Genomic DNA, 16,212 nt, shown 5'->3' on the forward strand with positions numbered 1-16,212 from the left:
TTAAAATAATAAGAGAGACATAAGGTGCCGATGAGACCTAATTACAAAAATAGCGATGTTGGCAATATTTTACCTGAACTATACTGAGTGTACTGTTGATACTGAGGATGGAAATTGTGGATGGCATCGGTCATAATGTCCTTTGGATTCATTGTTTCCTGCAAAGACAATGAAATGGTTATGGTAAGTGATATAAATTCCTTGGGTAGGCACAGAGCATAAATAAAACTGGTTCAAGAAAATAATATCTAAAGGGCATTCAAAACAATTTCAGTCACAAGATGACCGACATTTCTATTTGTAAGGAAGATACTTAAATCTTAACTTTAACTTATGATCTCCAAATTCATAAATTTCACTATTCAAAAGTCAGGATAGGCAGTATCAACAGAGAAGAATTTCAAGAATCATCTATATTACACACAAAACATCATAGGCGGACTTAGGTGGGCGGCATGTGCCCCCACCTTAAAAAATACACTTAACACGTTGCGTACGGATGGCGAGATCTCTCGTCATTTTTTTCCCGAACGTTCCGGACGGATGACGAAGATTCTCGTCATTTAGGCGCGTCAACCAAAACAATTTTAAAGCATACAATACGTATTCATTAGTACGTTTTCAGTTGTTGCTCGTTATTCATAATTAATTCATGCATCATAAAGTTTGATTGGGTAAAGTTATATTCTGAACATTACCTTTTTAACCATGTTTAAACCAAAGGCATATTTCCAATCTCAACACCTCCACCCAGAATCGGCGTTCCTAGGAATTTAAATACCCTGGTACGCAACGTGTTAAAAAAATAGACAAGATTTTTAATACAGTAATCATTAAGTTTGTTTTGATTTGTGTATTACAGAGCCCCTAATATTCAATTTCATATTACGTAATAACTTTCATACTAAAGTAAAGACAGTATTTTTTTGCTCTCCTACCCCAGAAAATAATCTTGGATCCAACCTTGCACAATATTTTTATGAATGAGTTAAAGGTTTAAAAAAAATTAAGTTTCATCATCACCATTGGCAAAAAATCCAAAGCGTGTATGTATTGACATTACTTTAAACTCTCTCACAAGCAAATTTTTGTTCTAACAAAATCATACTTAACATTCTACTATGCACATCCATAAAACCCCAACAAACCTTGAGACTGCTCGAGATGCTTTGCATTGTGACTGATCTTCCTCTGGAGTCAGTCAGCCTGCAGCCCTGGGCATAGTAAACGTGATGCGGGAATGCATATCTTAAAGCAACAGCTGCCAAAAACATCTCCAAGCAAATGATGAAGTTCTGGTATCCAGCGGATACAGTACCAGCACTAACACCAGGCATAGGTGCAATCACTTCAGCCTTTTCCAGGGCAGCCAACAAGACACCTTGGGGAAGCATTGATGAATAGAAGAGTCATTACACAATGTTAAAAATACGAATGCAATCAGGAGAGTAGCATCATTTAGCTTTTAAAAAGATAACAAATTACAACGGTACTCAAAATATCAAAATTCAAATAGTCCATGATGTTACCCCAAAGTGAAATTTAGAAAGATAAGTTATAGGGGGTATAAACTTAACATACTTCAGTCTCACAAGCAGATGCTTGTATATCTTACATTTCTATGGATATACTTATGTATATAATAACGTATAAATGAGTATCATCACTGAAACTAGAGTAAACTGTTAACCAATTGCTAGTGTCCTATGCGCAAAAATTATACTTCAACACCCTAATATGTAATAATATTGACACACTTTAACTTGGGTTAAGTTTTATTTACTTACCTTGCCAGAATGACAAGAAGATGATGGATTTGACGGTACAAAACTTGAGAATAGGCTCAAACGGAGAGAGGAGCTCCCGTGTAGCAAAGTAGAAGAGGAACAATCCATAGAGAGCTAATGACACCGACACATTATACACTAGTGTGACGTACAAGTACCCTCCGTCTGGGCTGTAATAAAGAGAAAAAAACAACAGTCAAACACAAAAATAAACTTTAACCAATATTATTTAAACACATCAATTATTACCCACTTATGATATAAATTCAAAATTACAAAAAAATTGAGCATATGAAAACTGTTTGCAAGCAAGATACATTACTTAAAGGATGAGAATATAAGGCATTTTATTTATTAAAATTTGGATTAGATATTAATGAAAAATAAAAAAAAAGTAGATAAATATGTATGGTTATCTTTTTTATTGAGTAAGCAGTGATTTGCTAAATAAATTCAACCATCATGAGATGAGTGGATCAAGTAAAGGGGTTATTTCATCAAAATTGTAAAATCATATGAAACTTAAATTGCATATGTAATACTTTGCCAACATTACAGTACAGACGCTTAGTAAATATATTACAAATTAGAATTTCTAGCCTAATATTATAACTTTGCAGAAAATGCATCAATCACTTAGGCAGCAATGTTGCATGCCACATGATGCCAGTCAAAGAAAGCACAGATATTCCATTTTATGAGAAAAAGAAGAATTTTCATCAATCTAAAAATTAATCTCTTCTCTAAAAAATATCAAGGTATTCTTGTGGCAAAACAGAAGGCCACCTGATTATGGGATTTGTGTGAGAATTCTAGTAACGTAAAAACACCAAGAGGTTGAAATATTCAGATAACGGAATCTGCCACACTAAGTAGAGACCTGGAAGCCAGAACACATCTAGTTGATCCTCAAACATCTCTCTCCTTTGCCTGAGACAGTGTCTGCCTTACCCATACTTAAAAAAGCAAACTCCTAGCAAACACTATGTAGTTACTTTCCTCTGCTGGTTCTTTTACTGAATCTATCCCTAATCTATTCCTCACATGTAACAGAAAAAAGACTATTTGTATTGATTGCTATGAACTCTGTATATTATGCCGAGATACAGCACGTGTCAAGAGTAGAGATAAAATAAACTTAACACTTTGAGTGCCGGCTGCTAAATTTAAAGCCCTACTGAAAAATTCAGCCATTTTTACTATATTCGTACATTTTTTTAAAACATTAGCGTCAAAAAATGTATTTATATCGATGTGCATTTCAATAAAAATGGACTTTGCTCTTCTTTATGAATGAGTTGAATTACATTTATTGCTATTTTTTAAATATATAATTTAACAATGAAAACCTACTCATTTTGAAAAATAAAAAAGTTGCAATATATGATGTACCGCCATAACATGCATAATAATTTTTTTAATACGCTCCATTTTAACTATTTAAAGCATGGAAATCATAAAAAAGCACTGTTCCAAGCAAAGCATTATAAATACTGGATGACAAAAATGGTCAATGCACCCTCAACGAACCCCAAAGAATTTTCACACTAAGTGGCCGAAGATGAGGATGCCGGTAGCTACGGAGGACTTTTCGTCCTCAACATATAATGTGAACTCTTTTTCCATCGAGCAGTTGATTTTTGAAAAAAACAAAACCCCTAAGCAGTAAACTGGAAAAGTACCACGGGCGAAATATTACGGCTTCACGCATACAAAGCCAATTTAATGGAAAGACGTAATATTACGTCCATGGCAATCCTCAGAAGGATTAGCAGGACGTAATATTACGTACATGGCACGCAAAGTGTTAAACCTCTAAGTGCTAATCTTCTAACTCAGGTTCTAGCGAGAAATACTGAGGGCAATTTAATGAAATGTAGCACATTAGGAATCATATAATGAAGACATTTTTGGATAAATCCATTTGCAAGTTTTTTTTACGTTAATTAAGTTGAACTAGATAGAAATGAAAAGTTATCACATCATCTGAAAAAGAAATTTAATAATTTCAGCATCATTAAATTTAACAATATATTTTGATAGAGCCGACATATTTGCTTGCTACATTATGAGGGCAAATAGATCTGAAGCATAAAAATAAAATTTACTCATTACAACTGTGGTAGTTCAAAATTAGAACATACTAAGACATATCATATACTTAGGAAAGACTAAAAAAAATCTCGCAATCAAAATTAATATACGCTTCCGATGACAGAGGTATTGCTACTATGATAAAACAGTGCTTGGCAGGTGGCACTACCAATACAGAACATACATACAAATCCTTACCTCCAGTCACCATCCTGGTACTTCCCAAACGACTGAAGAAAAATGACCACAAATGCCATGATGGGCTTCACAATGCAGAATTGCAGTGTCGCTTGCTTGAAGAATCGGAGGAAACCAATGGTGTATGTTTTCCCAGAAAGACAGCATGTTCCATACATGCAACTTGATCTGGAGGAAGAAACAAAGTAGCATTTTATGTGAGGCAGTCAAACAATCCTTCAGTATAGTTAACGTGAATGAGAAAAGTAATTAGAATACGGTGGTGCAAGAGAGCTAATTCCATGAAGCTATCATTAACAACGACTATTACCATTGCACTTATTAAAGCTCACATTTTTAATTCCTGAGGCAAAGAAGAAGCAATTTTTATTATGATAAATTTAAAACCTAAACTACCTCGATTCCATTTTAATACAGCAATGAAAAAATCTGGCCTTATTCACATTTTACAATGTAAATTTTATAATAATCAAGAGCCACAGTCTCAAGAAAGAAACAACCTGATATTTTTCTAAGGCTTCAATCACAACACAAGTTACTTCTCACACATGACCTTAGATGTAATGTATGTAATATCACAGCAATACAAAGCCAGAATAACACATTTTTTCTATCCCTTAGACTGATAGCTCAAGTGATAGGTTTTTGGGAACCAAAAGAGTGGATTGCTCTACCCATCATTTTCTGAATCACAATGTCATTCTCACTGCCCCTTTCTCCATACTTCCATATCAGTCAACTAGCTTAACCGAGGTTGGATACATTTTATCATTTCATTAGCTTGTTCACATCTAGTATACATTGAATTGAGGAGACGAAGGCATCTGAAAGACCCCTAAACTAATCTCTCTCCATGTAAAGAAGTATCAATACAACTGTAAGAGCATTAAGTTACTAATGGTAATAGTTGACTTTCGACTTCGTCTAGGGAAGAAAACCCTCCAAGAAAAAAATTATTCATACCACTATGCTACCGAAATAATGATAAAAAAATTATGCTTCTATGCATTCCACATAAGGACACCAATTGTGCTTTCAATAACCTATATTCTGCTTCCATACACATCCTATTAATTATTACTTTCAGAGTTCAAAATTTTTGACAAATATTTTTTTACGAGACCAATTTAATGAGGAACTTGCATGGGTCGTAGATTGCTCTAAAAACTATTTTGAATAAGTCAAATGGATACATTAGCTCGCAAAAATACCTTCAGTTTCTCCATTCAACATCAAAAGAAATAAAAAAATTGCATTTAAAATCGAGAAAAATTTCTCTGAGCCGACCACTGCGCGAAGACACCCGAGCGTTGCCGAGGCCAGGCGTGACGTCATAGGTGCCTAAACAACCGTAGGGAGTAGGGAAATACGCTGAGCGCATGGTGTAAAATTTGTTTTGAGGGAGTATTTAGCCGCTCATCGTCACTTTATTTTGTTCTGTTATTCTTGGGCAAGTTCTCCTATTGCTATTGTGCCTAGATTATTACTTGGGATATTAATAATGCGGCATCGGGATTATGAAATACAAGCGTTTCACTTCGTGTGTTTTGGTTATCAGAAAAATGGATGATAACGTTGCCACTCGTTCGAATAGTACACCTGAAATTCATCTACGTCTACATAATACCCCGCAAGCCGCCTAAAAGGCGTGTGGCATGGGGTGTTAGGACACCAGCCTTTTTTTAGGACACCAAAAATTGATGCCACGACCCTCATGGAATTTGTTAAGACAAATTATTGCTATACGCCGGCGGCAAATCGAGTTCTAAAAGAAACTTGTAATACTGGAGGATAACGATCGTAAGCTGAGCTGTTGACATTAGAGTAAGCTGTGCTGTTGAATTTGGCAACGCCGGATTAACGGAGAAGGTAGTCCTATCCGTCCTACGGTACGAATTCACAGCAAAACAGTCTGCACACAATCCACATGTGAGATCGCGAATCGGTTCCGCTGCCAACACACACACAAGCTACAACCTATTTAAATAATATAGGTAAATCCATAAACAATATACTAGCATATACCATAAAAATATAATGGGAAATAGGCAAATACTCTTATCAAAAACTGGATGTCACTATCACATTCTTATATTCATCACGTACAACTTACAATAACAGAACTCGTTATGATGAATACAACTATTTATTCACTGATTTAAACCCTTAAATTAGCCCACACAGGTGACATTTCTCACTACTATTCGTTGAAATAATGGAATAACAAACTTCACACACAGTTTTTATTTCAATAGCGTGATCGTGAAATGTCATATCTACGGTGAACAACGGAGATTAGCACGCCACTGACAATTTTTACACTACTGTTAGACATTTATCGATAGCGTAATAGCACTTTTTACAATTCAATCACGACGGAACACTGATAACTCTTGGCCGATATTTTTCAACCTTGTCAAACTTTGTGCATTACAACCACTGGCACTGTGATTATTAGCAGTAGCTTAACGGGAGATGTCACGTTGAAAATAACACTATTTGGCACAAAAATGTTTCTCGATGTCTCCAATCAGCGAGCAAAAGTTACATTGACTGGAATTCACCCCATAATACAAGCACAGACAGTCCTAAACGACGAATTCTCCGGTACCTACGAATAAACGGATGAAGTTATTGTATATAAAAGCTAAGCGGACATTAGTAAACATCAAAATCGTTCTAATTACATACTTAAATGAATGATATGCCGTCGATAACATCAACTTACAATTAACGTATCCCCCTTCCAATGGCCGTGGCTCAGACTCCTACAATGATGTTATTTAGGTATTATCAAATTTTTGGTTTAACTGCTCCAGTTTTATATTTTGTCCTTACTCAGATATTAATATTATAAATAATGCAAAATACGAGGGCTTCCAAGCCTCTATCGTCGGATATTTATCTTTAAATATAAAATAATCAACACGTCTAACAAACGAAGCTCTCACAACTGCTGGAAACTATTACAAACAATCACAACAATAGCTTCGCGTGATATTTAGGCACCTTTGACGTCATCGAGGCTTCGTCGGCAGTGGCTTGGGGGGTGAGGGAGTTTTTCCCGCGCTTTAAAATTCGTTATATTTATCATTAAATATCTCGCGAAGGAAAACTCAGATTTACATGCGGTTTTCTTTGTTGTATTCAGAAAATAATTTTCTGTCCGCCTATGAAATAAAAAAAATTCATGCAAGTTCCCCATTTGAAATAAAATATATTATCAAATTATGGTGCCTAATTACCATTGTCATATAATTCCAATTTCAGAAGTAATATATAAATTCTAAAATCATAAGATTTAGAAAAATTGCTACCTGGTATATGGACTGTGGAGTTGAGTTGCAGAATTTTAACAATCTGGATATCTAAAAGGCCCGTCAAGACACACTGATTGACTGGCCACTTTTCACAGTAACACATTTATTTAAATAATATTTTATGGCTAAATATATTAATTTCAATTACAGTTTAAAGGCCGTACCTGATTGGCTTCCCACGTATTTCACTCATAATATTTCCTTCTCCACCCAAATATTCATAGCATAAGCTCAGGAAACTATAGATCACAAAGGCTGCAAAGACAAAAGTATAAGCAGAGCATTAAAACAGTATTTTCACACTATGGGGTCATTCCATGTCAACTCAACCAGGGTCCCACGCCCACCATCTCAGATTTTGATCATTTTTTCCCTGTTGTTAGTTTCAACCTTAGTTAAGAAAAATCCAAAATATTAAAGACCCATTGCTCGTATGTTCCATGATATGAGTGTTTGAAGTCAATGAGGCACACACAAAAATTCTGCGCACCAGTCAAATTATTCAAAACTACCATATTTGTGCCCTGTAAAACCTAAACCAAATGAGCGAAGCTAGTAAAAAATTTAGAGGATATAAACATGCTGGTATAGTTTTCAAAAATGTTATCAAAATGATTTTCACTTGAAAACTTATTTTTCTATAAATGTTCAAAAATTGCACTTTTGACAAATTTCGACAAAAAAGTGACATTTTCAAACACAGGTAAAAATCACATATATCACATGAATGCCATAAAAATCTCTGTTAATATGGTAAAGACCAACAAATTTAAAAGAGAGTGAGGTTTTGGGCAATTTTGAATTTATTTGTTGATAAATCTTATGAAAATGATCATTCCGCTAATGTTTTTTGTTGAAAAATGCCACTTTTTTAACTTCTAATAACAAAAAAGGGACACCAATTAGGTGACTGAGTTTTTAACTTGTACTATCCTCCCTCTTACAGGAAAATTAAACCTGAAGTTGGTCCCATGATTAATAGTGCTTCTATGATTTATTTTAGTGATGGCTGTAAAATGGTGGGCTACAGCAATTAAGTTTCAGGGCTTCCCCAAAAGGTGAGTTGAATTTGAGTATTGAGGTTACTGTAAACCCCTATCATTCTTTAAATTTATGTTATTTATTTATTTAATTTATTTATTAAATGTATTTCAAAGAAAAACATGCATAAAAGTATTATTCAATGACCTGAAAATCTGCAATTTAAATATTGAATGTAACAGTACTCATCGGTTATCACCGAACATTTTTGAAAGGTACTTAAGATGAGAAATTTGAAGAAAAAATTATTAAGCATAATTATTTGATCCCCATGGAAATTCATTACTTGCTATTAAAAACAAATAATGCCTGTAGCCAAATTCGACGTTGAATTATGAACCTCTTTGACTTGCTGAGTAATTAAGAAGATGTAATCAAATTGCCGCAGGAGAAAGTACTGCTACCAGAGAAATAAATCTATGCATTATCAGGTCAACCACTCATACAACTTCCTTCAACCCTGAGGTGCACACCCAATGCGTGGAGAGAATGAGGGGCTTAAAGAACTGGTGCAACAGGAAGCAGCACTAGTTCTTTGACACATACCTAGCAGAGTTTATGGCCCACAAGGGATGGAAGGGTGACGATACATTCCATTCATTGTTGGAATTCATAGTCAAGATGTGGCCACCAGTTAAGAATCTTTGCGTTTGAATTTGATAAATTAATTAATTGCCCTCATTTTTTAATTGTTTTGATGATTTTAAAAATGTTCGGCTACAACCGATAAGTACCGAGGTATCTTTACATAGGAGGATTGGAATGCTGGACCAACTCAATTGGACCAGAAAATATCTGCAATACCATATGCTCCACGTTCAATGAGAAAGTAAAATTTGGTACCAAATATCCAATCAATTTAGAGCTGAAATCCCTATGCAAAAAGGGCAAATATGAGATGGAATCTTTCACTTAGTGATTTATTTGAAATCTTGAATACTTGACGGATCTATTGAAAAACACCAAATCCCATGACTATGCACTACCATCAATGTTTCACTGTTATTAATTTGAAATTTATGAAGAGAAAAATTAAGTATTTAACTAAATAAATACTAGAAATATAAACTATATTATAAATATATACTATATATACTAGAAATTAAAGATTCAAATAACATAATACATACCTTCATAGCAATCTCTAACTGTGAAGAAGTACACATAGTAAGACTCCGAGTTGAAAAATAGTAGAGACACCCATGAATAAAAGCCGTAAATGGGAACGATGAATAAGATCCTCACAATCCACCTTTGCTCTGCTGGATTTGTGTGCCATCTTAAATGCAAATATATCTGAAATAAGAAAGAGAAAGATTGGATTAACGCACTATTCAATATTCAGTAAATGATGAAATAAATATAAAACATGGATGGGCTTTTGGCAGTATGTTACAGGATAAAAACTAACAGATTGAGACTTTGAGGAGGGAATGGGTAGTTATGGTCATTGGTAACGTTGAATTATATAAATGAGGTGAGAAACTGGCATCATCAATTTAGTAGCTAACTCTTAAAGAAAGGTAATAAAGGTGAAAACGTCTAAAAGGCCCAAGGGTGCCTTTTCAGGGTAATTTCACAAATTTCCAGGTTATTATTAAGTGATTACTGCGAAAGATTTTTAAAAAACCCAAAAACTTCAACACTCTTAAATAATTTCACATTTGTGAATTATTTAACGTTTCTAATTTAAAGACTTAAACGTAGTAGAAAAAAATTCAGTCATCGCCAGGTATTCTATTCTTCGCGTTTTTTTTAATCGTACTAGAGTCAAGAGTGTTATTCATTCCGATTCTGTTGTATTGTCTGACACTCCATGCTTCGACGTGTCTGTAAAAACTCTCCTAAGCCAGGGGTTGGCAATTGTTTGGGCTCGAGGGCCACTTTGTATGAGCGGAGGTTATTGGAGAGCCGCACTATTTACAATGATTGTATTCATCTGTTAACATTACATCTAACTTCAGAAGAAATGTAAATAGTATAATAAAAATTAAACAATAGTGGTAGTTCTATTGAACGTATTCATTTGGTTAACTTTATAATAGTAAGATTTCTAGCTGCTAACACATTTAACTATACGTGTAATCAATTTAATGAGACAAGTGTACCCTATCACATTTTTTTGAATTCTGTGTCGGGGGCCACCACAAACTCTGTGGTGGGCCACAATTTGCCCACCTCTGTCCTAAGCTACTGCACTTCAACTTACCACAAACACATTTTAGGTCAGAAATTGGGCGTTGAACTGACAAAATTTTATGTGAAACGCATTTTAAATAAAAAAAACTTTAAATTCCAGGTTGGAGCCAAATTCATGAATGATTCGTGCATAAAGCCGAGGACTAAAAATTCACGATTATTCCCTGAATCTCCCGGTTTTCAGACACCCTGCTTTTCCTAACTGATGCGATCCCAACGGAGAAGTCGGATGAAAAAAGTGTCCTTACACCGTGATTATGTCCTAGGACTGGACCTTGAGTGGCACAAGTTTTCGTGGTATGTTCGAGAATCCTAGTGGGATCGAAGTATCCTGCGCAATATGCAGCACAACGTACTCCATTACATCCTTGGAGTATATGCAACCACTCACATCCTAGCTTTTCAAACTATATCGTCAATAAGGATAGGTAGTTTTCCCGCAGAACTACTGGGACGAAATCTTTCTCGGACTTCCGACCGGCCTTTCCTTTCCGCCGACGTTGCAATAGATTACTATTCCGCCGTCCTCAGGGCTGGTCCTGTTTCATTTACATTACTAAACAGAGGGGCTGATCGATCAAGTCTCCAGGGTAGTACTTTCTATCCATCAACTAGTATATTATCGCAGTTCCTTTTTAATTTTATTTTAATAATATCACGGGATGTTCTTACTTGAGCTAAAGCTAAACTTACGTTGATCTTGGCCTCCTCAAAGATTTGATCTACATGGGACGATGTGCAAGTATAGGGCCGGGAAATCATTATGGAAATAGGATGAATGACAGAATAATATAACTTAAATTATTACAATATGATATACGTTTCGACCACGCACGGATCTTCTATAGCCTTACGAATAAGAAAGGCACACGCATTGCTTTTAAGAAAGTCAACTTTTCTCTCAATTTCGAGTAGATTTATTTCCACCGCACCTCAAAAGAAGAAACAAGAACTTCTACAATAAAGTCTATTGTAAACCACAAATTGATTCATTAATCAATAGAATAAGTAGAAATGACCTTAATGAATAATAATATAAGGTTACAACTTGGCCCATTCCACACACTTTATCAATTGGTACACCTCTACCAGTTTCGACATTACCGTGTCATTTCCCAAAGGAAATACTTATATTTCCAATTGTAAATGACACGCGAGTGCTGAAAACGGTCGAGATCTACCGAATAAAGTGTGTACAATAGAAAAAGTGATGCACCTATTTTAATCCTTCCACTTCAATTTATTTTCTGGATGCGGTGCTCCTAACCTCCATTTATTAATGGCATTATATAGGCTACTTTAACTTTCGGCAAACCTAAAAATATAAAGGAAATTTTATAAATAGTGAGTTTTAAAGTTTTTTAAAAGCTTTTTATAAGTCATATGATCAACATTAGATCGCTAAAACCCGACTCTCGATAACTGGACACTCTGGGGAAAATCGACAAGCCTGACAAATTTTTTCCTCACCCCCATAACGAATTTTTGAGGGGGCTCGAGCCCCGCAGGCCCCATGGAGTCGGCGCCACTGCGAACTCTCCGCCACAGAGGCCGAAATAGTTTTTTTTAGGCATTTACATTTAGATTATGTAGTCCAATTAGACATTTTCTGGGAGTAAATGGGATAATAGACTCAAGAATAGCGTATATCTACAAGAAATTCAGGCCGCTCAACAGCGGCAACCCATACGCGGTGGATGCCAACACATTCAGCGGACGACAGGAGAACACACTATCGTAATATTCATAGCATCAGTGGCGTAACTAGGAATATGCTTGGGGGAGGGGGGTGAGATAGCCTGGGGTAGCGACCTCCCCACTCCCCGGAAACTCCGGGAAAATTTTTGAAAAAATGAAAATTTTCCTGGCCTGAAATTTTGCCTGGAAATGCATTTTACATAATTTTGGCACAAAAAATTAACTTTAAGCAGATGCTGTTATTAATTGTCAACACTAGACAATAGTTTTAAATATTTTATTTCTCTGAGGCTCTGGGGGATCTATCCCCTCATCCCAATCCCCCATAGTTACGCCACTGCATAGCATCATTGTCAACACCCGGAAATTCCAATGTTTTCCTTAATAAAATTCCTCATGAATTTCATGTAGCTTTAGCAACACCGAAATAAGGCCTCCTGTCACGATCATAGTGAAATGGGGTCCAGTCAGGTCAGCCTAGACATTCTACAATAAGCATGAAACGAAACGTCTTCACGGGGATTATCTTTTGTCCCCGAAATAGATTCCGTGCTCACGGGGGATTACGTGAAATTAGTCCGACGAAGTCGAGCACGTTGAGGGCAATTTCGCAGAGTACTGAACATCAAGGAGAGTTGGGCGCTGAAAGGTTTCTAATCTTGCGTTTGACACAGATGGGATCAAAAGAAAAGCTATCCCATTTGGGCGATCGGCAGGACATAACAGCTCATCAACAGTTTGATCGACCACTACCATGTAATGGACTATTCTGTAACACCGCAATATGCATTAGTGAGAAATGAATCGATTGCCACAAAAGTTAACTTGATAGAGAATTCTTTTGTAATTTTTATTTTATTTCGTTGTAAAAGCAACAGAGCTAGCCTTTGATATTACCACATCATATTTTTGCAGTAAAATTAGCAGGAGAACATTTTTGTCATATATTACATACCTATGAATCTCGATTACGCAGACACTACTCCGACGGGGCTCCTGTTAGTTATAATAAATTATAACTAATAATACCTCAAACGATACTAATAAATTAACTCAAGCAATGCAACAGAAAAGCCAATCGGAATTTCTCTCAGAAAAAAAAAGTTTTAAGTAAGGAAACTTTTGAGAACATACTCAGAATTAAACTAAAAAAAACTAAGGTGATGTTTTTAGCCTAAAATGTCTCATCATAACCGACACAGAATACAGAGTTGAAAGCAGGACATGTTCGAATGCTATTCGCAAAATCATAGCGAAAAAACACGCAGAATCATCTCACCGTACCGATAAGAAATGTACTCCAGAGAATAGGGAGTTCGAATGAGAGAAATATCAAGAGTGTACCACCAGGTATAGATGCGAATAGCCAGAAGGAGGGATGGAGTTCAAAGGCTTTATAGTAAATTTGGTTTTTGATGGAGGAAAACGACCTCATTACAATAGTTTGAAATGGTATTTTTGCTTTTATATGATATTATCTATTTTGATATTACGTATAGATGTATAGCAATTTTATTTATAAAGCCAGATATCTTTTTTCCAAATTTCCTTCTTTGATTATATTATTGTCAACAACAATGTTATAACCCTTTATTTTGTTTATGTATCAAAACTATACACTCATTTTCAGTTCAAGCCCTGATGACGATTTAAGAAATAAACCGAAACGCCAACAAAAATTGCATTTCAATGTTTTGAAGACCTTGACTCCAAGATTCTAATTTAATATTTATCAGTATTAATAATAACATATAAAAAACGGTCTGTTTCAATTTTTAATTCAAAAAATAATGATGTATTCATAAAGTGAAAAATATAAACCACGAGCAATTCTTTGGAAAAGCTCTAACGAATGGCACTCATATACATATGAGAAAATAAAAGTTTAAAACCAAGCCTAATACCTTCAAAATAATTTTTTCAGCCAAAATCACGGCAATATAACCCTTCAATAATACAGGAGTCATATAGAATGGATTCAAAATGTCTCCGAACGCAAATCTGAGAGGAAAAAATACGTATAATTCGTATTATCTGAGAATGTGTTGACCGGCCTGACAAGAAATGCACGCTGATTAATAGGAACTTCCAATTAAAGCGATATATTAAGAGCACACCGTCAAATATTGATGTTTAAAAGACAAATTTTTAGGGAGGTGGAGGGGAATGCTTGATTTGTGGAGCAAAAAGGGTTTCACATCGATGAAATCTGCAGTTCAGCATCATCATCGGTATGGACATCTACCGAGAACAATGCATCGTCCTTAGATCCTCAGACGATACATCAGCATTGACAAAGAGATACTAGCTAATCTCTACTTCAATTTCAAACGTCTAACACAATCAAGTACCATCATCACAGGTCAGCAATCCTAAGATTGGTTTGAGCTCTCCATTCAATTCTCCTATCATCTAATCTTTTTAAACCTACGTATTTTTCCCTTTCACATCCTTCTTTACCTGTTCCACCCATTTTGTTCGAGGGCTTCCTTTTCCGTTCTTGCCGTCTACTTTTCCCTCTACGATTGTCTTCATCAGGCGCTAATGTCTCAAGATGTGGCCTATAAGGTCGTTCCGTATTCTTATGAATGTTTTCATAAAGCTTCTCTTTCCTCCTACCGTGCTAGGACTTCCTCATTACAACTAACTCGGTCGATCCATTCGATCCTCATCATTCTTCTGCAGCACCACATTTCAAAAGCCTCAAACAAGAAGTGACAAGCTTACCCAATGGATACTTCTTGAATCCAGAACTGACCAAGGCTTGTATATTAAAACATGAAAATCTGCGCCACCACTCAGGCCAAGAATACCGCTCGAGCGCCAATTTCCCGCGTGATACAATCACTTCATTTTCGCAGCGTGGGAAAGAACACGGGAGAGTTTTTTTATTTTTTATTTCGTGCACTCGAGCCGCTTCGTGGGAGAAGAATTTTTATTTTCGAGCGTTCTGAAGCAATGGGAGAGAGAGAAAGGAGCAAACAAATAATCCCTTGGCTGAGCCAGAAACGCCGATTTCCGAAAGAGCGTTTTTTTTTCTCTCCCCGAGAGAGCCTTGACCTACTTCATTACGCTTCGATTGTGTGAGTGAGAGGTCAAGTCACTCAGTACCGCCTCGTGGTACCCGAGCAAAATGATTTACTTGTTTTTATCACCAGCACTCTTAACGCTTCGTTCAGATTACGATTGTTCCAGCAATCGTTGGAACTATCGTGCATACACACAACGACGGTTAAAATGTGTGCTGCCCTCTAGTGCTGACATCTAAAAAGAACGAGAAATTGACGGTTAGCAAAGCTGTTGAGGTATGCAGGGTCAAGATATTATTTAACTCAACGTATATTTAAAGAATAATTTTTCTTCCGCCCATATTCTTCCTTACTTGGACATATTCATGAAAAGAGCAAAGGGAGCATCACGAACTTCTCGTATTTTTTTGTCTCATCCTCTTCCGGTCTCCCAGCGCCTAAACATCGTAAAGTGGCAACGTTCGGAACTACAGTAACTATCAGGACATGCATTCACACTGCTAGTTCGTTATCAGTAAGAACTATCGTTAGGACGATCGCGCGGACAATCGTAATCTGAACGAGGCATAACTCCGTCAATAGATTAACGATGGAGCGTTTCCGCTCTTCGTTCTTCCATTTTCGAAACTTCCTCAATAAATCAATTCTTCAGCTATAAGTAGAGATTGCGTTTACTAACATTCGTCGACTTTATCGCAACCAACTCTCGGCGTAAATATTAAAATACCTAATTTTACAGGCAGGCTTCCGCGATTAAATTTAATCACGACTCTCTTGGTCTTCGGGGTGAAACGGCGTCGAGTTGTCACCATTCGCATACTTGGCCGACGTTTCGGGGGCGATGCA

The 16,212-nt window shown here is 36.1% G+C and overlaps 1 protein-coding gene across 3 annotated transcripts in view; it reads right to left on the reverse strand.

The window, feature by feature from the left end:
- The window catches only part of LOC124164930 (transmembrane protein 184B), a 255,093-nt gene that overhangs the window by 18,770 nt on the left and 220,111 nt on the right, over positions 1-16,212 (reverse strand). For all 3 annotated transcript variants that reach the window (XM_046542167.1, XM_046542168.1, XM_046542169.1), the window contains exons 3-8: positions 9,571-9,736; positions 7,564-7,654; positions 4,080-4,247; positions 1,788-1,957; positions 1,149-1,381; positions 74-158 (exon numbers count right to left, since the gene is read on the reverse strand). In XM_046542167.1, coding sequence (XP_046398123.1) covers positions 74-158; positions 1,149-1,381; positions 1,788-1,957; positions 4,080-4,247; positions 7,564-7,654; positions 9,571-9,736 — 913 coding nt within the window. The remainder of the gene's footprint in view (positions 1-73; positions 159-1,148; positions 1,382-1,787; positions 1,958-4,079; positions 4,248-7,563; positions 7,655-9,570; positions 9,737-16,212) is intronic.

Source organism: Ischnura elegans, chromosome 9 (genome assembly GCF_921293095.1).
Source record: "Ischnura elegans chromosome 9, ioIscEleg1.1, whole genome shotgun sequence".
NCBI lineage: Eukaryota > Metazoa > Arthropoda > Insecta > Odonata > Coenagrionidae > Ischnura > Ischnura elegans.